Source organism: Paramormyrops kingsleyae, chromosome 7 (assembly GCF_048594095.1).
Source record: "Paramormyrops kingsleyae isolate MSU_618 chromosome 7, PKINGS_0.4, whole genome shotgun sequence".
Taxonomy (NCBI): Eukaryota; Metazoa; Chordata; class Actinopteri; order Osteoglossiformes; family Mormyridae; genus Paramormyrops; species Paramormyrops kingsleyae.
In genome coordinates this window covers 34,860,042-34,881,940 of record NC_132803.1, presented here as the reverse complement: position 1 = coordinate 34,881,940, position 21,899 = coordinate 34,860,042, and the positions used below count along the sequence as shown (strand labels likewise).

At 37.6% G+C, this 21,899-nt stretch overlaps 1 protein-coding gene across 9 annotated transcripts in view; it reads left to right on the top strand.

The window, feature by feature from the left end:
• The window catches only part of nrg1 (neuregulin 1), a 117,350-nt gene that overhangs the window by 47,174 nt on the left and 48,277 nt on the right, over positions 1 to 21,899 (top strand). For 6 of the 9 annotated variants that reach the window (XM_072714839.1, XM_072714837.1, XM_072714834.1 and 3 more), the window contains exons 2-3: positions 18,721 to 18,895; positions 21,401 to 21,522. In XM_072714839.1, coding sequence (XP_072570940.1) covers positions 18,721 to 18,895; positions 21,401 to 21,522 — 297 coding nt within the window. Of the gene's footprint in view, positions 1 to 12,998; positions 13,236 to 18,720; positions 18,896 to 21,400; positions 21,523 to 21,899 lie in introns of those variants that run through there. The other 3 variants (XM_023796580.2, XM_023796572.2, XM_023796619.2) reach the window with 3 other exon arrangements.

Genomic DNA, 21,899 nt, shown 5'->3' with positions numbered 1-21,899 from the left:
ACACTATATGGACATAAGTATTGGAATTCCTGGCCATTACACCTACAGGAACTTTTATGACATCCCATTCTAAATCTATAGCCATGAGTTATTCCCCCTTTGCAGCTATAACAGCTGTCACTCTTCCGGGGAGGCTTTCCACAAGATTTTGGAGTGTGTCTGTGGAAATATTGGTCATTCATTCAGTAGAGCATCTGTGAGGTCAGGCACTGATGTTAGATATGAAGGCCTGGCTTGCAATCTCCGCTAGTTCATCCCAAAGGTGTTCATTGCAGTTGAGGTCAGGGCTCTGTGTGGGCCAGTCAAGTTCTTCCACACCAGACTTACCCAACCATGTCTTTATGGACCTAGCTTTGTGCACTGGGGCACAGTTATGTTGGAACAGAAAAGGGCCTTCCCCAAACTGTTCCCACAAAGTTTGAAGCACAGAATTGTCCAAAACGTCTTGGTATGCTGAAGCATTAAGAGTTCCCTTCACTGGCACTAAGGGGCCTAGGCCAACCCCTGAAAAACAACCTCATGCCATTATCCCTCCTTCACCAAACTTTAATTAGGCAGGTACTGTAACATTCTCCTGTCATCTGCCAAACCCAGACTCCTCCATCAGACTGCCAGACAGAGAAGCATGATTCGTCACTCCACAGAACACGATTCCACTGCTCCGGAGTCCAGAGGCAGCATGCTTTACACCACTCCATCTTTGTTATTGCATTTGGTGATGTGAGGCTTGCATGTAGCTCCTCAGCCACGGAAGCCCATTCCATGAAGCTACTGCTGCACAGTTTTTTTGCTGGGGTTAATGCCAGAGGAAGTTTGGAACTCTGCAGTTATTGAGTCAGCAGACCATTGGTTTTTGTTGTTCCTTAATGCTTCCACTTTGCAGTAATACCACTTGCAATTGACCGTGGAATATCTAACAGACATGAGATTTTATGAACTGACTTATTGCAAAGATGGCATCCTATGACAGTACCACTGAGCTCTTCAGAACAACCCATTCTTTCACAAATGTTTGTAAACCTGACTGCATGGCTAGGTGATTGATTTTATACACCTATGGGTCTGAATGAAACACCTGAATTCAATGATTAAGAGGTGTGTCCCAATATTTTTGTCAGTATAGTGTATTTAGCAAAGCTGTAATTATAAATAGAATATATATAATCATTGTGTGAAATGCATAAAGTTCATGAACCTCTTACATATAACCTGATGCAAAAGGGTCTTTTGTTTAAAATTTGTTTGGTATTGAATCTGATGAAAAAAAAAATGACTATAATAAATCATAGTGAATAGAAGCTAAATTCTTGTTAGCAGTAGTTTGTTATAATCATCATCATCACTTGACATCTTCAAAATGCGGCATACGCCTCCGTGCCTGTGATCGGAAGGTCGCTGGTTCATGCCCGGCCTCGGCACATTTGCGGGTCTTTAAGCAAGGCCCTTAGCTCCCTGGGCACTGCAAAAAAAGGTGGCTGCCCTTTGCGCCCAGTTTGCTCTCACCTATAGAGAGCATGCTGGGGGAGGCGTAAAGAGAATTTCTCCACAGGGATCAATAAAGTATCAGTTAATACATTATTTATTTTTCCAAGGGATCCCTTGGATGGTATAGAAAATAAACCTGACCAAGGCTGACAGATCATGGAGTATTTTAATTTGAACACAATTTAAGAATTGCAGCTTAATATTTTATAGACTGAACCATTTCTTTAATATTTATATGCATTTTAACATCACACACACACACACACAAACATGCACATACATACAGACACGCACACGCACACAGACACACAGATGCACACAGACACACAAACACTATCAGAAAAAAAGGGTACAGTTTTGTACCCCAAGATACAAACAACAATAAAATACCCCCAATGGTACAAAAATGTTCCTCAGACTCCATTTCTGTACCTACATTTACCTACAGCTAGGGTACAATTGTCAGACCCTTCAGGGCACAGCCTCAGTGACAATTGTGTGTAGGGATTATGTTTATATTACATTGTGGGGACCATCGTCCAGATCCCCACAAAGATCTGTGAATGCAATCAAAAAACTAAAAATGCCAAAAGTTTTGTATTTTGTTTTGTTACTTATGGTTAAGAGTAGGGCTGGGTAGGGGTTAAGGTCGTCATGTTGGGATTAGAGTTTTCCCCATAGAAATGAATGGGGAGTCCCCACAAAGATATAATTACAAACCTGTGTGTGTGTGTGTGTGTGTTCCATTCATTTTGATAAATCACTGACGTACTTTTGTAGGGAAGTAATAATGTAAGCATGTGATTCCAGAGAATTGGTTGAAGGTAGACTTTAACAAACAAATGCGCCATTCATGATAAAACATGGCTTATTTTACCTTCAGTGCGCTCTGTCATTTTATTTATTTCAGACAGGTATGTTACTGGGAACCAAGTAGGAAAAACAATGTTTTAAACTAAAGTGGAGGATGTACAGTAGGTTTAAAGCAATATAAACATTTAGATTGTATGTCTTGAAAAGAAATCAGTATCATTCAATTTTAACTTTAAGACCTTTAAAAAGATAGAATTTGTAACGTTTTAATAACATATATCGATTTCTGTAGTTGTACTCAGTACTCAAAAAGAGATGCAATCGCATTTTTAATGAAAAATACTTTTTTGTACAGGCTTTTTATCTGCAGTGGTAAATTTAATTTCTGTATGGATGTATCTTCCTTCTGTGTAAAACTGGCACTGCATCTCGGAGCCCTTTATTGTCGTTGGTGTTTTGTTCTCTGAGATATACAGTGTTTATTAAACAGACTAAAACAAACTTCACTTTCAACAACGTATCAGGAAAACACTCCGTGACAAGTTGTACACACATCATCGGAGACATCTGGATCGTAATGGAGCAAAAGAGTAGGTGGCTTTGATGATTCAGCCCCACGATCTTTTCATTTACCTAAATGTTTTAACGCACCGAAGCATTAGAGCAATGTTTAGCGTTTTAGCCCCACGGGTTTCAAAATATTTACATGAGATACTTTAATAGTAGTCTTTGTGCTTTACTTTAGGATGGGATGGCCTTTTAAGGGGGTATAAAACACACCTGTGAAGCTTGCCCACTGTTTTTGTACTCCCACACAAAGTATAACGTAATAGTTTTGGAGTTTTATGGGTGAAAAATATTTACTTATTTGAAGCTCCTTCTTATTTGTGAAACGAAAGAGAACGAAAAAAGAACGGTTATTTGCAAGTAATTTTGTGTACAGTAGCTTGTGCACAATATCCTCCTGAGATCCACCAATTTTTTTATTCGTCCATAGAGGACATTAAATATTTGCTGATATTTTTCATACTACACATACTACTCTTTTAGGTCCTGTTGTTCCTTGAAGAGGGCATTTCGATACTTTGGGGTGGGACTACTTGCAGACGGGTTCATTGTCGATTGGTGATGCAAGTAGCCTGCCTCTGAAACATAAAATACAACTGCAATCTTGAAAAAAGTTACATACAAGTCCGCTCTATATGAGCACACACGAGAACACTATGCAGTGCCACCTGCTGTTGGTGGAACCAACCACCATTCTTTCTGCAGAGGAAGGGAGCGAGGTCTCAGCCAGTGTAAATTGGTTGGGAAGATGCAGTCTGCCATGTTTTCCCAGCTCCTAGATTTGGAAAATTCCTATTGTTTTACATTAACATTCATTTATTTTTGAGGAGAGTTCTGTTCAAGGTGACATACTGTACACAAGTGAGGCAGATCTGAAAATCACAGGCATAGAGCATCCAAAGAACCAGCTTTGGTACAAGTGGGACTAGGCTGAACTTCCAATAAGTGACTAGTAACAAGTTAGCCTTGGATGCATTGCAATACAGAGCATTGTGACAGAAGAAAAGCACCCAACAGAAGAGCAATTCAAATCAAAACACTATGAGCACTGGGTTCCTACCTGATGAGTACAAAATACAAGAGTGTCCAATAATAATCATTATTAATGATACGTTGTCATTCCCTGTGGGGGAAATTCTCTTTACACCTCCCCCAACTTGCTGTCTGTAAGTGAGAGCAAGCTGGTTGTGAAGAGACAGCCACCCATAGCAGCTCCCAAGCAGCTGAGGGTTAAGGGACTTTCTTAAGGACCCACAAATGTGCTGTGGTTAGGCTTGAACCAATGTGTCACAGACACAAAGGCTTCACCCTCCGAGCCACACACTGCCCCTATGTTGCCCAGACACCATAACCACAGGGAAGGTGATGAAGGCAGAGTAGGTCAGTGGCCTGATGAGACAGCTGAGGTGTTCCTGGAACAGAGGGTTCTTGAGGTGTTTTATCAAGGTTGAGAGGGATTCCAATGCATACAGATAACTCGTTCTGCCACTGAAGAACCACGCATCAGAAATGTCTGACTTATTTTCACCTGCTGGAGACATTACCAGGCAGTATTGGTCTATGCTTTTATATGGTCTTTTGCTAGTTCCTGCTGGACACTCTAGTTAAATCAATGTTCAAATGCTTCTGTCTACAATGCTAATATTTCTATATCAGACCATGACATTCTAGGTAATAATAAAATAAAATATATATATATATTATTATTTCTAAAACTGAAAAACATATTTGAAAACAAAAGGAACAATTTTCACTAAATTTTGTTTAAAATAACACTGGATTTATCAGCTCTCGGCTTATTTTTTACTTTTTAAATTAGCATCTGATGAATTTTCTAATTTTGAGTCTGACTCTAATTATCGAATTTTAAATACTTTATTGGTAATCAACCAATAATAATAGGTCAAACAGAAATATTGCTCAGAAATGCTAGAAACATGCCCTATATCAGTGATAGAGCCTTATGCCCTAAGCCAATGATACACTTTTGTAGATACGAATCTCTTTTTCCACAAAAGATATGAATATGTTTTAGTATAAGGGAATAATGTAATAATATTTATATATATATTTTCTCAGGAGGTGTGCTTCATTAATGTGCAAAATTATTTCAAATCTAAATTAAAAGCACAAATTCACTACATACAGGAAAGGAAGAGAAGATTAGAATGGGTGAGTGAAATGGTAACATAAGCCATTCAAGTTTCAACAAGATAATGGAAAGTGAATTCAGAAGGGCACCTCCTAGAAACACGGTATCCAAAATACACACCTCCACCGGACCCATAAAAGGTACACAGAATTTTGTGAATGACAGAAGCTTATATGAGACCTGGGTAGGAGAACATTGTGTGGAAAATAGCCGGGGGAGAAAAAAACTATGTTAGATCATTATTAAATCTCCATTGGCCTACCCTCAAAGTGCAAAGGTACTAGGAGTCATAAAATTCCTTATTTAACGTAAGTATATTGTTTAATTAAACTAACCTGGGCGTATATGAGGACAGCAAAGAGAAAATCATTTATTTTCTTGTTTTCCTTTTCAGACCTCCCCTAACAGCACCTCAAAGTCACACTGTTAATTCGTGAATTTGTCTTTAGGGGAGGAGCTTCTGCTTTCTATCTATTTATATTCCCCTTATGTATATATATATATTTATATATAAACCCACCACCAAAGCAAATTCCTTGTATGTGTGAACGTACTTGACAATAAACTCTATTGTGATTCTGATTCTGATTCTGAGCCTCCTGACCTAAGATATCTGTTGCAATGTGCCGGTGTAGGTGCTCCAGTGAAGTTTATTGACAGGATGCCAGGGACGTTCATTGTTGCAGTTTATACCTTGTCTATACCAGTCAATATCCTTTGTTTTCCTTCCATTAGAAACTATTAAGTGTGAAATGTCTGTATATTAATATAATTATTAATATGTGGACTGTTTTGGTTTTTGGTTTTTTTTTTATTATTGGGGGGGGGGGGGGGTAATTCTTACATGTGGGCGTCAGGAGTATACTGATTACATCCAAAAATGCTATGATTTCTGATTTCTTAGAAAACACTTGGGGACCTTGAAATGTATAAAAGTGCTTTGACCTCATTATTATAAACTGTTTGTACAAAGTCTCTTAGAGTAGGTGAATAACAGTCATGACCTCCACATCTGATTTAAGCATTGTTTTTAAGACATCAGGGGACACGGCACAACCTATACAGATGTTTCTCACCAATGCAAAGAACAAGTTTTTTTTTTAGAGTCAGTGTTTAGTACTGGGAAAATGTACACCACTAATGTACTTTATCAATTTATTTATGTAGTGGACAAGGTAATTGTGAGTAATTATGGGCTTTGGTATATGCTACAGACAAATATTTTATGCTCATTGTAATAGCCAAACTTTTTCATTTTATCAAAAAGTAAATTAGAAATAATTTTCCTCTTCCTACTGAAGTTTGTCCTTAAATCCACCTTATAACATTATAAGAGGTTCCAAGAATCTCCAAGGCATCAACCTCCAGCCCAATTTCTAGAACAGTACAACTGAAAAAAAAAAATGTTTCAAAGATTTTGCACAAGTTCAGGTCAACTATCGACTATGTATACATTTACATTGGTCTTTGTACATTTAAATTGGTGCTGGAATTGACTCCCTATGAAAGTCAAGTATTGAACATAATACATCACTCTGGCAAGTTGCTCGAAGGACAAATTTCTCAGTTCAATAATAGAGATGAATTTACTGAAATACATTTTGGGAATCCCTTTGGTGTTTCATGTTATCCATATCTATGTAGATGTGTTTTATTGGCTTTCAACTGGGCTAATCAAAATAATGAGATATGCTTACTCTTCATTTGTGTGGTCTTTTTGACTCGATCTCTTGCCTCTGATGTCGGTGTGCTGCGCCGTTGCTTTTGGTAATTTACACTTCCTCTGCGGAGCCACATTTAATGCAGGAGAGTTTTATTGTACCTTGATCCATGACCGCACGGAAATCGCAGCCCCTAAGAATGCAATCACACTGAAGCATGCTAGCTAGATGAAAGCCTGACTTTTGTTAAGTTTCACTGAACACCCACGGAGTGAAACTGACAGATTTAGACAGTTGTTTCATACCCTACCTGTTTATCAAGGTGCTTGTCCCTACTTGCCTGAAATAAAAGGCTAGCTAGCTACCAGACCACCATAAGGATGATGGAAATATCCAAGGAAAAAGTATAGAATACCTGGAGAAAAATCAGGAAATCTGTCCTCTTTCAAAATGCTTACTAATTGCTGACAAGTATAATTAATTAGAATGCATAATTGGCAGTTTTGCTGATGTGTAGGAGAGCTTGTGTATGCATGTGCATGTATAACATAAGCAGACACTGAAAAAGACAGACAGATGGATTACTGAGGGATTAACTTTCAATAACCCCCCACATTCAAAGTGATGCCAGTCAATCATTTTAGTGATTCATGGGTATGATTAAGTAACTGTGTTTTCATCTAATTAATTTGTTAATGGGATAATAAAATGAATATTGATTTTATGAACAATAACAATAAAATTGTTTTTGAAAAAAAAATAATATTGAATGGATTTAATATTATTCATTTAAATTTGTAACAGAAATATGTTTTAATGGCATGAAAATATATCCATATAAATTCATTTTCAATGATCAGATGAGAGGTGCATTTTGCCTAACAAGGCAAACATAAGAACATAAGAAATTTACAAACGAGAGGGGACCATTCAAACTTAACTCATAACAGAACTTAAATAATAGCTCAGAGTTGTTAAAATCTTATCTAGCTCTGATTTAAAGGAACCCAGGGTTTTAGCTTCCGCTACACTAGCAGGAAGACTATTCCATACCCTAACTACATGCTGTGTAAAGAAGTGCTTCCTCAAATTTGTTTTAAAATGTTCTCCCGCTAATTTCCACTTATGGCCACGAGTTCTAGTATTTAAACTAATATTGAAATAGCCATTTGGCTGAACAGCATCCAGACCTGTAAGAATCTTATATACCTGGATCATGACCCCCCTTAGTCTCCTTTGCTCAAGGCTAAACAGATTCAGCTCAGCTACAGTAACCTCTCCTCATAAGACATTCCTCTAACACCAGGAATCATTCTCATAGCCCTTCGTTGCACCTTTTCTAAGGCAGCAATGTCCTTCTTAAGGTATGGCGACCAAACCTGCACACAATATTCTAGGTGGGGTCTTACCAAGGAATTATATAAATGTAACATCACCTCCCTTGACTTAAACTCCACACACCTAGAGATATACCCAACATTCTATTGGCCTTTTTTATTGCTTCCCCACACTGGTGAGAGTGGGACATGGAAGCATCAACATACACACCGAGATCTTTCTAGTAATCAGCTACCTTTATTTCAGTGGAACTCATAAAATATCTGTACTTTATATTTCTGCTCCCTGCATGGATTACCTTACATTTATCTATGTTAAATTTCATCTGCCAAGTATCAGCCCATTCGCTAATTAAATCCAGATCCCGTTGAAGCCTCTCTGCTGCTAGATCAGTATCTGCTACACCGCCCACCTTGGTGTCGTCTGCAAATTTAACCAGTTTACTGTATGTATTGGTGCCAATTTCATTAATGTAAATTAGAAACAATAGTGGTCCTAAAATTGAACCCTGCGGTACCCCACTATGAACGCAGACCCACTGTGACATTGTGCCTCTAATACCTACTCGCTGCTTCCAGTCAGTTAACCAGTTTTTGATCCAAGCTGCCACAGTTCCTAAAATCCTTGCAGCTTTGAGCATTAGCAAGAGCCGTTTGTGGGGGACAACATCAAAGGCCTTCTGGAAATCTAAGTAGATCACATCGTAGGCCTTTTTATGATCAATTTCACTTGTAGCTTCCTCAAAGAACTCAAGTAGATTCGTTAAACAGGATCTACCTCTCCTAAATCCATGTTGGCTATCCCTCAGAATGTTATTTGCATCCAGTTAATCTACCATTTTCACTTGGATTATAGCTTCCATTATTTTTCCAGTAATGCTGGTTAAACTGATTGGCCTATAGTTTGCTGGATTACTTCTATCAAATTTTTTGAATATGGGTGTTAGAGACACACATAGAAAATTGTCATTGTTATAAAACTCAGAGCCATTACTGATAAGATTACATAAAATGAAGTTAATTGATCCCAGGGGGAAATACTGGGTTTAATTTTTTTGTGTTAAACTTTTCCTCTGAGTACAGCATGATAAAATAGCTCTTCTTTATATTTTTGCGAATCTTTCACTGAGCCAAGTACCTAAGTACCTAGTTTAAATTCTTACAGATGTACTAAAAACACAATTAATGGGAATTATAATTAAAGTAAAGAGGAAACGATTATTGAATTTGATGACACTGGTTTGGATATTTAATTTTATCATAGTAATCTTGGATTAAACCTGGATTTATGCAATAGAAATACATGGATATTCCAATACAATCTCTAAAATGAATATTATATTAATCATGACAAGACCTGGGCACCTTGAGGGCACCTAGAGGGTGATTTACACAAAAACACCGTCCTCCATCATCAAGGATATTTCTTTTCTGATTTATGCTGGATTCCCAAATAGACTAAGTTTTTGTGAATTGCCATTTCGGTCTGCATGATCTCTATCAGCAACTTTCAGAAATTTCTCTGACATTTCTATTAATCAAAGTTTGTTTTAAGAATTTTATTTCCAATAAAATAACAGCACCTGTGATTGTGTTTGTTTAATTCTCAGTTTCTTGTGCTATGAAAGTGGTACTGTCACATTCTGCCTACTTGACCCTCCTATCTAATCCCTAGCGTGAGCCTAACCCATGCCTGTTACTTGTTTGTCTTACCTCTTGTTCCTCACCCTCGTGTTGATCAGTCCCAGCTGCCTCTTGTTAGTTCCCTCATTAGTCTAGTATACACATGCTTCCCAGTGCTGTGCTCCTCATTAAAGTTGCTCCTCTGGTCAGCCTGTGTCCTTCCTCATGAGAGTCCTCTTGTTTTGATCCCTCACGGTCCAGTTTATTTCCAGTCTCAGTTTGTTTAATTTTTCAGTCAGTAAAACCCCTTTAGTTTAATAAAAATGCCTGCCCTCAAGTTCTTCATCTCGAAAGCTCTGACAGGTAAAGACTTGTATAATTTTTTTTTGTGGTCAATGGCATGAGTATGTTAACTATTTATATTATATTTTACTATAACAATTTTTATTTTAACCAATTTAATACAGATTTATATTGCAACAAATGTAAACAAGTATTTTGGTAACCCAATGGTTCAGTAATTAATATCCGAATGCAAAAAAATGAAAGCTGGTACCATGAATTTGCACTCTGGGTGGGGTTCACAGAATGGACTGTACTGTACTCCTGGCTGCCTCACCCTTCCTTATCGTTTTTATCAGTCACTTTTAAACCACTTCAAATAACCCCATAGCATTTACATCTATACAGGCAGGGAATTTGCTGCTGACAGGCCTAGTCTTGTCCCTCTCTGGCATCAACCCTGTTGCCAGCATACATCAGAAGACATGACTCAACAACTTGCACAATATCCGTTTTGCAGTTTATGCTGCGTATAGGAGTGCGGCCGCTTTCGGCATCCCTCAGGAATTCCAGTCGAGACGGGAATGGCTGAAACAATTGTATCATTTATAAACTTGTTTCTTTATCAAAATGTGTTTCTTTGAGCTTACATTGTCTCAATTGTACGTCCGCACTGACGTACGGCAGTATTAACATTCCTGAACCGAAGAGATCGGGAATATCTCAGTCCATTGCACAAGACGAAAGATGTAACTCCTGGCTGTTTACTTGATGCCGCAAACAGACAAGACAGCTGGCTGATTATCAATGTATATATTTCTTGCAGTGGTAAGCAAAGACGTCACAGCCAGTGATCCAATGGTGTTTCACACGATTTCAACTTGAAAACATTTGACGCAAATCCGAAACCGGGAATGGTCATGGGTATCAACGCATTGTCTTGTCATGTAACTGTGACCGCTCTCTAATGAGCACATCTTTCACTGAAGCTGGTAAATCACACAGATTCCCCTCCTAGGTAACCGTTAAAGATAATTGAGACAATTTTCACCACTGATAGCATAAAAACTTAAGCAGTATCATATTCCTCCCAATCGTACTGAATTTAAGTTGGACCAGAATTCTTGTCATTCCAATGAATATATTGAAGGCCTTACATGTTTGTGGAGTGGCTGTGTGCATGTGTAGTGTCCAAGCACTGACAGTTCATCACACTGACCCTGAGCAGCTGGCCAACTAGACACAGCAAAGAGTTCGGCTTCACCTGTCCTCTGGGAGAATACTGACTGTACAGAACATATGAAGTGTTAAATGTCACCTAGTGGAGAAATGTGCTCATTTACACACATTTATCTATATGGGCACTGTTGCTAATCCTGGACACTTGTATACCTCCCAAGAAGCACAATGACTGCAAGACATGTAGGCTTCTTGTTACTCTGTACAAAATCTATTGGTTGGATTCAACATTTTTGCTCTCAAATGCACATTTTAACTACAAGAAGCATCATTGAGCTTCCAGAAACTGTTATTGCTTTTCAGCTTTAATAAGGAGTGCTGGCTCCAGGACTCAGTCGCAGAATAATAAAATAGTCATCAAATGATCTGCCATTCATGTTCACTTTATAAATCATTTATGAAATCGTTTTATTTGTCGAACAATTTGTCTATGTGTTTCAGCTAAGGCTTTCAACAAAAGGAATATATGGGGGGAAATGCTGTATACCAAACAGTAACAATATGGATATTCTTGCCAAGAAAACATGTGATAACATGGAAAACATGTGGTATGTCTTCAGCTGTGTGTGTGTGTGTGTGTGTGTGAGAGAGAGAGAGAGAGAGAGAGAGAGTGAGAGTGAGAGAGAGAGAGAGATTTTAAACTTTGAAACCAATCCAAACTATATGAAATAATGCTGTATGTAAGATACAACTGCATATACATAAAATGTATTTAGGTTTTTGCACTATTGTGAAGCACATTGTGTGAAACATATTTACTTTATACCTTTTGAACTTGAAAATGGCTTTATCAGTATGCTCATTACAAAGTCACAGCTGAAACATCATCAGTGCTTTGAATAACTTGTAATGTTGTATGTTGTAAAATAATCACAAAACCTTATGTTGAAGATATTTAGTTGACAGCTGATTATTTGTCTTTTTCCAGATTTGGACAGTTAATGTATGCTTGAAATGATAATTTGAACAATTTAGATAAACTAAATAAGAAAACAAATTATTCAGTATTATAAATATTATATACTATTTGTGCAGTATGGACATTTTTTGAAAAAATACTGTATATGATTAGCAAATTGTCATATTCTTTTGATTGTTCCTCTTTAGTATTTCTTTTTATTACTCCTTAAACTGGTTAGTTTGAAGTATAATGTGTTACCTATATTACCTATTTATCTGCTATAAACAAGGACCAGTCAAAACCAGTCAGACAAAAATTCCAGGAAAGTGTCATATAATTTACAGCCACCAAATATATCAAAGGAACAGTCAGTTTAGAAACAATAACAAGAACGAGGTTCCGAATTACTGAGAAAAAAAAATCAATAAAACCTTTTAGTATATATGATAATTTTCAGAATTTAATGGAGTGAATGTTTATAGTCCTATGTGTACTGTGTAATTATTGTTTTTTTATGTAAAATAACTAAACTCCCAAACATGATTTTAGTCACACAAACCCAAACCACACAAATAACGTTTTCATTTCAATTAAAATCACACCTGCATGAATAACTACCAACTATTTGCCGGTGCATACAAAAAATCTATAATCACATAAGTAGACTTATTTGAGAAAAAGAGAAGCTCTGTGGGAATCTAGTTTATTTTGAAATTTACAATGACTGGATTTTAATGACTTCTAAATGAAATGTATACTATAAATGCGGGAAACTTTCCTCGGGTATCGCTGCAGCGCAGCACCATCATTATTTTCTTCATTGGGAAAAAAGGAAACCCCTCCAGCGTGTACACTTCCTTGACCAAATTTGGTGCCGGCCCCGCCCCCCGCGAGTTAACCTGGCTGGAAACCGCGATTCAACAGTTGGCCCACTGGCACGCGCGACTTCGCCTCGCGGTTTTAAACGGGCTAGAGCGGCAGGACAGAATTGGAGGCGACCTACGCGTACGGCCCTCTCGGTGCTCCCGTCAAAAAACACAAACAAATTGACCAAGGGGAATTAACCATGCCAGGTGAAAAAGCAGGAAAGGACAAGAAGGAGAGCGGTAATAAAGGCAAGAATAAAAAAGACAGAAGTAAACCTTCCCCGGGGACGCCGGGGGAGTCACAACTGGGTAGGTGAACTGTCCTCATGCTGCGCTTGTCATTTTGCTGTTCTGGGTTATTCTAATTGTTTTTATTTTTTTTTCTCCGCGTGTTAATTAATTTAGTCACCTGGATTGTGATTTGTGTTGGAAAATGTTGTAGGGTATAGATATATAAAGTTTTATTCATACTGTATGTACCTTGGATACTTTACCAGTTCCATGAGTCCCTTTAACTCCCCTAATTCGCGGTTTTGTGACTAAATGGACATCTTCGCTGTATTACTAATGCATGTGTATAAATATGTGGTTGCTGAAGTGTACTTTTTTCATTTTCTTTTATTTTTTTTAAAAAAGCAATTCTTATTTGCACTTTAAATAGTCCAATATTTTTTTTTAGATGCGGCTGGAAATCACGAGATCGGCCCTCTAACGGATTAAAACCCAAATTATTCTTAATTGTAGTATTATTATTATTATTATTATTATTATTGTTCGTTTGCCAGTAGTTTTTTTTGGAGATGTTGGAATATGTGGATTTTCCCAGGCTGTCTTGAGGGGAAGGTTCATCCTTGGCTGAGATCTTGGAGTGAAGTACATGCTGGAAATGTCTCAACAGTGCCTTGTGAGACAGGTGGACTGATGTTAATAATCTCTAGGGCCTGTCATTTCAAGTTAATCCCCGAAAACGACCCATCTATTTGACATTTTCTATTTGAAAATGTCTTAATATTATTTTCATATAGCCATTGAACATGCTGAAGATTAATGAATGACATTTTGAATAATTATGAGAAGGAAAATAGTGCAAGAAAAAAACCTTTTGAACTTGACACCTTGTGACAGGTGGCTTTTTTGTTAAGAAAAGATCTGTTTTTGAAGGTGAACATTTAAAAGATTTAAAGATATTTTTCATCTTTGACAAGCTCTTGAAAATGTAGAGGTGGTGTGTATGCAGTGAATGGATCTGGTGCCATGTGGTGTTGCAAATGTCATGTAAGGTGGCAGTATTAAGATGCTGTCTCTCTTTGGATTGCTGACCTGTGCCAGTTTCACTCTTTTGTCTTGGCTTCATTTATTAGTATGTGACAGTAGATGTAAAATCACTTGTAGATGCTTAGTGGTGAACTATCTTTTTGGCGTATGTTCAGAGTTTATGCCTCTGTAATATATCATAGGGATCCGTTTGTCAGTTTAGGTTATGTTTAGTTAAGATTTTAATCTTTCTGTCAGAATAGGCACCACTTCCAAACAAGCAGTAAATAATTCTTTTAAAATGTATATTTTTGTTAGCAGTCCGTCTTCTCTACCGATGAATGAAGACTTAAAAATATTGTATGAGACCAAATATTAGCAGTAGAATAAAGGCTTATAGTGTACATGTTTGTGTGTGTATCTGTGTGTATAAAATGCATAATATAACTGTATATATCACATAATGAATGCATACCTATATATTTAGTGTTGCTATGCTGTCAGCTTAATTATCATCTTTAGCTTCCACAGCATTGTAACAATAAAGAATAATACCAAGGGAAACCAAAAACAAATTACTGAGGTTATCCTTGACTGTTCATGAAATACCCTTACCAATTTCTACAGCCCCTTCCACTGTGCCAAATCCCATAACCACATAAGTCGTATTTACTTTATCTGTATATCTATTCTCTGTTTCTCTTAAAGCTTTTGGCACATGTTCATTGGAAGTATCTAATGAAAGCATACACCTTTGTTTAACTCAAGGAAACATTTCAGGAAATGTTTCCATTGGGAGTTTTGCATAGCTTGTTTTATGAGCTCCATTGCATTAATAATTTAAGATACTTTTAGCTGATAATGATTGCCTTCAGAATATATATATTATTTCTGTATTCAGTGTTTTTCTCCATAAAAGGATGTTGTTGACACCTTGGTGTCTTTACATTAAACTATCAACAGAAAATTAAGTTTGCATATATACTTATGTTGTTCAAAATGTTTCCTTAAGCATTTCTTCTACCTGATCATCTTCTGCTTTTAAATTACAATTTTGGTGATGTAACATTTCCTAACTTAAATTTGTACTTCTCTCATTACTGCCCTCTAGAGGATAGTCAACATACCATTACCTGCTCAGTCCAAGGACTAAACCAGCAAACACTTCACCAATGCAGTGGAACATGGTACTTTACTGTATGTATATGACTAGATTTAAACTGCTAATGCCAATGTAAAAAAAAAAGTAGGGTTGTCAGCTGGTGATGACTTTTTCTTGTTGAAGAATATTCTCTGACCCTGACTGGTAAGTCTTGAAATGATGGTCCCTGGTTGCCTGGGTCACTCTGCTGTTGTCTGAAGTGCAGGATTAGATCATGGAACAACCCTGTCACTGAGACTTGCATGTGAGGGAATGTGGGCTGTGATGCGTGTTAATTTGAGGTCCGAAAAGGCGCGTAGGAGTTCCCTGAAGGAAGCTCCACCATGACATGGGGAAACAGCTGGAGGAGTAGCCAGCGCCCAACACCACCTCTTTCCCTCCCCCCGCCCCAAGGAATCAGCCCAAATTAAGTTGTCCTCTTGCTGCTTAAATTTTTAGATGGTAACATGGTGGATTTCAGCAAACATTTATGGAAGAGGGATCTGTGGTGCCTCACCCAGTTTGCCATTGTGTTTGCTTGCTTGGAAAAAACTGGAAGCAAACTTCTTTGTAGTATTTCTGTTTTGGTTGCAGTTTTGTTTGTCATACGGTATATAAACCTTTTACAAATCATTGTCCTTTAAACAATATTGTCTGATTTATGAACTGGGAATGTCTTCATCCATGAGTTTCACTGACTGACTCGGCCAGCTCTTAATGGTAGTGTTATAGAAGAAAAGGTATCTCACAGTTTCTGTGACATCTGGTATTGGTTTTATTTTGTATGACTCTTCTGCACTTACACAACATACTTTAATGTGAATGCATCCTGAAACATTGTTTTGATTCCTTCATTCTTTGGTAAAGTATTTTGAAAGGTGCTACATTATGGATTTTCTCTTAAGATGGAACTCTTAGAAAGTCAGCTCTTGATTGGTCTTCAAGTTTTCTTAAGACCTATGTGGCTGTGGTAAGTCTCTCTGTATTGTCTGTATCATTGGACTTATATAAGAAGATGATAATGATGATGATCTGAGGACAACTATTTTATGCTTTTCTTTGTTGTTGCTTTGAGAAATAGCCCCAGTTTATTTTCATACTATTCTCCCATGATGGTTTAGACTGAGTGCAACAGCTGTGGCTAACTGAGAATTTTCAGGAAACTGCACACAGTATGAATATAAAACCTTTTCAGGTTTGGTGGGAAAACTCGATTCCTTCAAGCTCAACCAGTTTGTGCACTGTAAATGCTGCAATTGAGTAACATCGGGGAAAGACCTGCCCACTAATGAAAGAATGAATTAAGACTGTTCTCACCAGTTCCAGATAAGCTGAACTTGGAACTATTTTTCTGCTATACTGTCTGGTTTTCATCTGAGGGGGGACAGTCAGGGGTCCTCGTTCAGGATGTAGCAGCCCTGTGATTTATTTAAAACTTGTATTTCTTTTTTTAGATATGTTTAGAAACTGCACCTCATAGTACTCGGCTCCCCAAAGGCCGTACCCCTAACCATTTTTAGTTTTGTAGCTACACATAAACCCTGTCGAGGGCAAGTGAATACTTACTGTAAATGTCATGCTTTGCCTTAAAGCAAGTTCTTTGTTTAAGTATTTTTTTAAGATCAGGATGTCTGCTACAGCTGTTTAGATATTCCCTCACCCTGGCAGTACAGATGTGTGTTAATTTACCATTTAATTTTATGTATCAGAAGTCACCTTGAAGGGTTGCAAAATACTGGGATGGTGAAATAAGAATGATGTATGTTCTTCCTAAACATGGTTCAGATTATACATGGCCACAAATTCCGAGGAACTGAAATCAGAATACTTAAATATCACTAGTTAATTATTAATTGTCCATTTACTGTGGTCTTGATTTTTCCAGCCATTCAAGAAAGAAATGTTATGCACTGATTGATGGTTTCATTCTTTTCTGTTTTTGATATGGGTAGCTATCCTGTATGTGTGTGTGTGTGTGTGTGTGTTTTTTTTTTTATTATCCCCTGCTATCAATTCCCAGCCACTGCTCTCATCAACAGCTGCTGTAAGAACCATGAATCAGACCCAAGCCTGAGTGCACCATTTCATAGCATTTTCTCTGAGATGACGTGACAGCGATTTTCTGCTGGGTTCTCATTAACATTGTCAACTGTCATGGGTGGATGGGCTAATGAAAGGAGCTCTGTCAGTACTGTGCTCAGAGGTTGTTCCATTTGCAGCCTTGTGGTTTCAGATGTTAAATGTTTTTCCTGGTTCTTCTCTTTGTTTCTTTGGAGCCCAACGCCTCATGCTTTTGTTTGCTATTCTTTTTTTAAATTAATTTATTAATTATTAATTAATTTAATTTATTCATTTAACTAGAGTTATTTCTCAAAAATGCAAATTACAATCATGTGCCACATAACGACGTTTTGGTCATATATGATGGTACACTCCCATAAGATTATAATGGGGCTGAAGAATTCCCATCACCTCTTACAACGCATTTCTCAGAAGGTATCCCCGTCGTTAAGTGACGCATGGCTGTAAAAGGATGACATGGTACACACCTGGCATTTATCAGTGTAAATCTGATCACATATAGTGATTGGCAACAGTAGAGAAGTGCTTGAATTGACTGTGTACCAAACACCTCATGCATTTTATCCTGCATGGTATCACAAGTTAAGACCAGAAAGATGTACATACAGGACCGTAATTTCACTGCACTATCCATGTTCCCTTAGAGGCCTTGTGGCCTCACTGTGACCCCTTTAAGTATGTTAGCATGAAGTAGTCTCAGTTAATACTAACATCCATTTTGTCTTTCCTCCATCGAATCCTAATAAGGTTTAAGTGAACATTACTTTCTAGTAAACATTAATGAAGTCTGAAGGTTTGCAGATCTAGCATGTGAGATTATATTTGCTGGTAAAGTTTTAAATTTTTATTTCTTTGATATTTCAATAAGGAATACATGCAATTGCAAACTTACTGATGTAACTTACTCTGTTACTTATGTCTTACATTGACATCCTGAAGACACTAATATAATTTTAGCGATCTGTATTGACCAACAAATACTTTGGGTGAAATCCCAAAACATCATTAAACGGTGTATAGTTTTGGATTTATAGTTAGTTCCAATAATTAGTTGATAGGTTAGAATAAGACACCCATGGACAGCTAGCCTAAATGACGCTTATGCTCAGGGCCAGCTCTAGCTATAGGTAGAATAGGCAGCTCCTTGGGCCCCTGAATTACCTGTGTTGTGGAGGGAGTGAAATGATTTTTTATTTTTTTTTGTGGGGGGGCTCCCAAGTAAAGTTTTGCCTAGGGCCCCTGAAAAGGAAGAGCTGGCCCTGCTTATGCTTCTCATGCACCGATGGCTGACTGTGTGTTTTTGCTCTTGCTTTGCAGTGGAGCCCAAACTGAAGGAGATCAAAAGCATGGAGGTGCAGGAGGGCAAAAGAGCGCTGCTAAAGTGTGAGACCAGGACCAAGCAGAAAATTGACTCGTTCAATTGGTACAAAGATGGTAAAGAGTTTGCAGGGAAAAATAAACCCAAAAGCGTCAAAATCAAAGTAAATAAAAAGTAAGTAGTACAACAGTTTGTTTGTGAATTTCATGTGCATCGGTGACCTAATGCAGAAACAAATAGCACTTGTGCTCCTTACCAAAGAGTACCAGTAAAAAATGTAGCCATACCACTTAAATCAACATGCAACATATTCATTTTTTCCATCTTAACTGTATTGATGACTGCTTTGGTAATAAACATACAATTTACAGAAATAGCAATGTTATGCTTAAAATAAAACATAATAAAGTCCGAGTGAAGTATTGCTTTTAAGAGAAAAAAATTAAGTTAAATGGTGTTTTTTAAACATAAACACCAAAGTTCATTTCATTATCACCAAAGAGCGAGAGTATTTATGGACAAGACACAGGTAGATTACATCCTACATACAATCGCCCCCAACTCACACTGTTATGATGATGACAGCCTCAAAATAGCTCTCCACTTGAATTACTCTCTATCTCCCTCACACACACAGCAATAGGGTTGGGTATCCTTTCGATTTTGTAGTTTCCAAATCTGATTCTGATTCTACTCATCAGATCTGGTTTTTATCGATTCGTCTTTCCAATTTATAATACAGTTAAAAAAATAGTGAAAATGCTTCAACCTTTACAACAAAGGTTTCTTGAAGTAGTTCCATATTTTAACTCTTGAAACACTGCTTTTTAACAGCCATACTCTGAATCTTGGATATGAATTTGCCACTGATGTCAGTAATACTTTACTGTAGCTCTGTTAATCCTGCCTAAACTGGATGGTACACAGGTTTGGTTTTAATAATCGGTTAACAGTAAATATATCGATATTTTTCCACAATCCAGCTTAATACTAGGAGGTTCATAAAGCTAAACTGATGAAACAATGCTGAATGATTATATGTATTTTCCCTACAGTCATGCATTTTCAAAACGTTTAATACCCACTTAAACCACAGTTATTACACATTTGGCTTATACATTTGTACATAAGCATCAGAATATTTAGCATCAGAACATTTCCAAACTAATGACTAGCATACTCTTAGTAACACAATATTTTCATATTGGGCCATATATATTACCAAAATATTTAACAGTAGTATTTAACAGTAGGCAACATATAATTTTTGATACGTTCAGACATTGCACAGCAATGCTGTTCTGGTATTTTCAAAGTTAAACAAGATACATTTTCACTGAAAGGAAAGCCCACAGTATGCTATCTTATTATACTGCCTAAGCCTCAATAGTAGTTTTGCTAACAAATGTGTGGTAATGATTTACATTAAGTGCATCTTCATAATGCATTAATTATGCATTCATAGAACATTCAGTGCACCTTCATAATGCATTCATAGAACATTCATAAGCAGCATGCAAGTACACTTTAACATCCTAACATCCCTTAACAGCTTTAACCGTAACACAGTTGATTAAAAATGCGCGTCTAGAAATTGGTAAGTGGAACCGTAATTCGGATGTCTTATTAAATTCCCAATTCTTGAAAATTGAGAACCGTTTCTTATTTGCAACCAATTCTCAATACCCAACCCTGCACATCAGTCCTCACTCCTTCCTGGTGTTTCACAGGAGATACAATGATGGTTTAAGAAAAAAAAAAAAGGCACTGGAGTGCCTGGTTAAAAAAATTAGTGGCACGGTCTCCAAAAAGGCCACAAAATGCGACTAAATGATCGCAGTCTGGAGCCCTGTATTAAAATATATATTTCATGGAAAAATGAAGACAGCCCATGCTAATGAGGGCATTCTGACAGAGTGGTTCATTGGGCAGCACTGTTGCCTCATATCTCTGGGGTTGCTGGTTTGAGTTTTGCCTCTGCTTTGTGTGTGTGTGTGTGTCTAGTTTCTTCTTGTGTCACATATGATTCTTCACAGGTATTTAAGTTTCCTTCCACAGTTCAAAGGTATGCTTCAAAGGCACTGTGTGGCTCAGTGGGCTAAACCTATGTGCCTGTAATCACAAGATAGCTGGTTCAAACCCAGCCTCAGCATGTCTGTGGGTTCTTGAGTAAGACCCTTAACCCCCAGCTCCCTGGGCACTGCTATGGGTGACTACCCTTTGAAGGAGGTATAAAGACAATTTCCCCATGGGGATTTATAAAGTACCTTTTATTTATTTTAAGCTATTGTGTATGTAAGTATTTATGTATGAATGTATGTACATACTACCCCTGCCTTGTGGCCTTTGTTGCCTGCGCCCAGTCCCTGCAATCCTGCTCTGGATAAGTGGCTGGAAGATGGCTAAATGAACATTCACAGTATTTATTCTTTATATTCCAAGACCAAAATGTATACTACATTTCATTCATTTTTATTTGTTGAGTATATATAACGTCATGGTCTTGGTTGTTTGACATATGGCATAGTCTTTAGCACCAGCATCCTTTAAGTACAGTGTCCTCATCATTGTGGTTTCTCTTGCTTGACATGTAGATTTGGCTTTGTTTAGCAGTGACCTCCTTTATGAACAGGGTTCTTGTTATTGAAGTTGTGGTTTCTCTTGCTTGCTCTCCTACAGCAGGAGTTTCTCAGAGCTTCGCTTCAGAAAAACCACAGAAGCACATGCTGGCTCATATAGGTGTGAAGCAGTGAACAGCGTAGGAAAATCCAGCACGATGGCCAATCTCACCGTCATCAAAGGTAAGGGTGGCCCTTTGTGCTTGTGATTGGGAAAGACGGCCCTCCTCTCTGAGCTGCACCCTTTTAAGCATCAATTTAATCCCTTCCTGGTGTTTTTCCCTGTTGGTCAAATAATTAGTTTATATGAAAACATGCAGCTATTTTTCTCAGCTGCAGGGTTACCTTATAGTTGTCTTGCTTTCTTGGTCCTGTCTTGGCAAAATCATATGTTGATAAACTGACAGATGACACAGTAAAATTTCTGATCATTAATATTGTCAATGGGCAGATTCCTGAGATATTCCTGGCCAGTCCCCATCAAGCTGTCAGAATTTTGCAACATTGCAAGAATGATTGCTATGCGGGGAGGTTTAATTTAGATACTTAATCACTTTTTT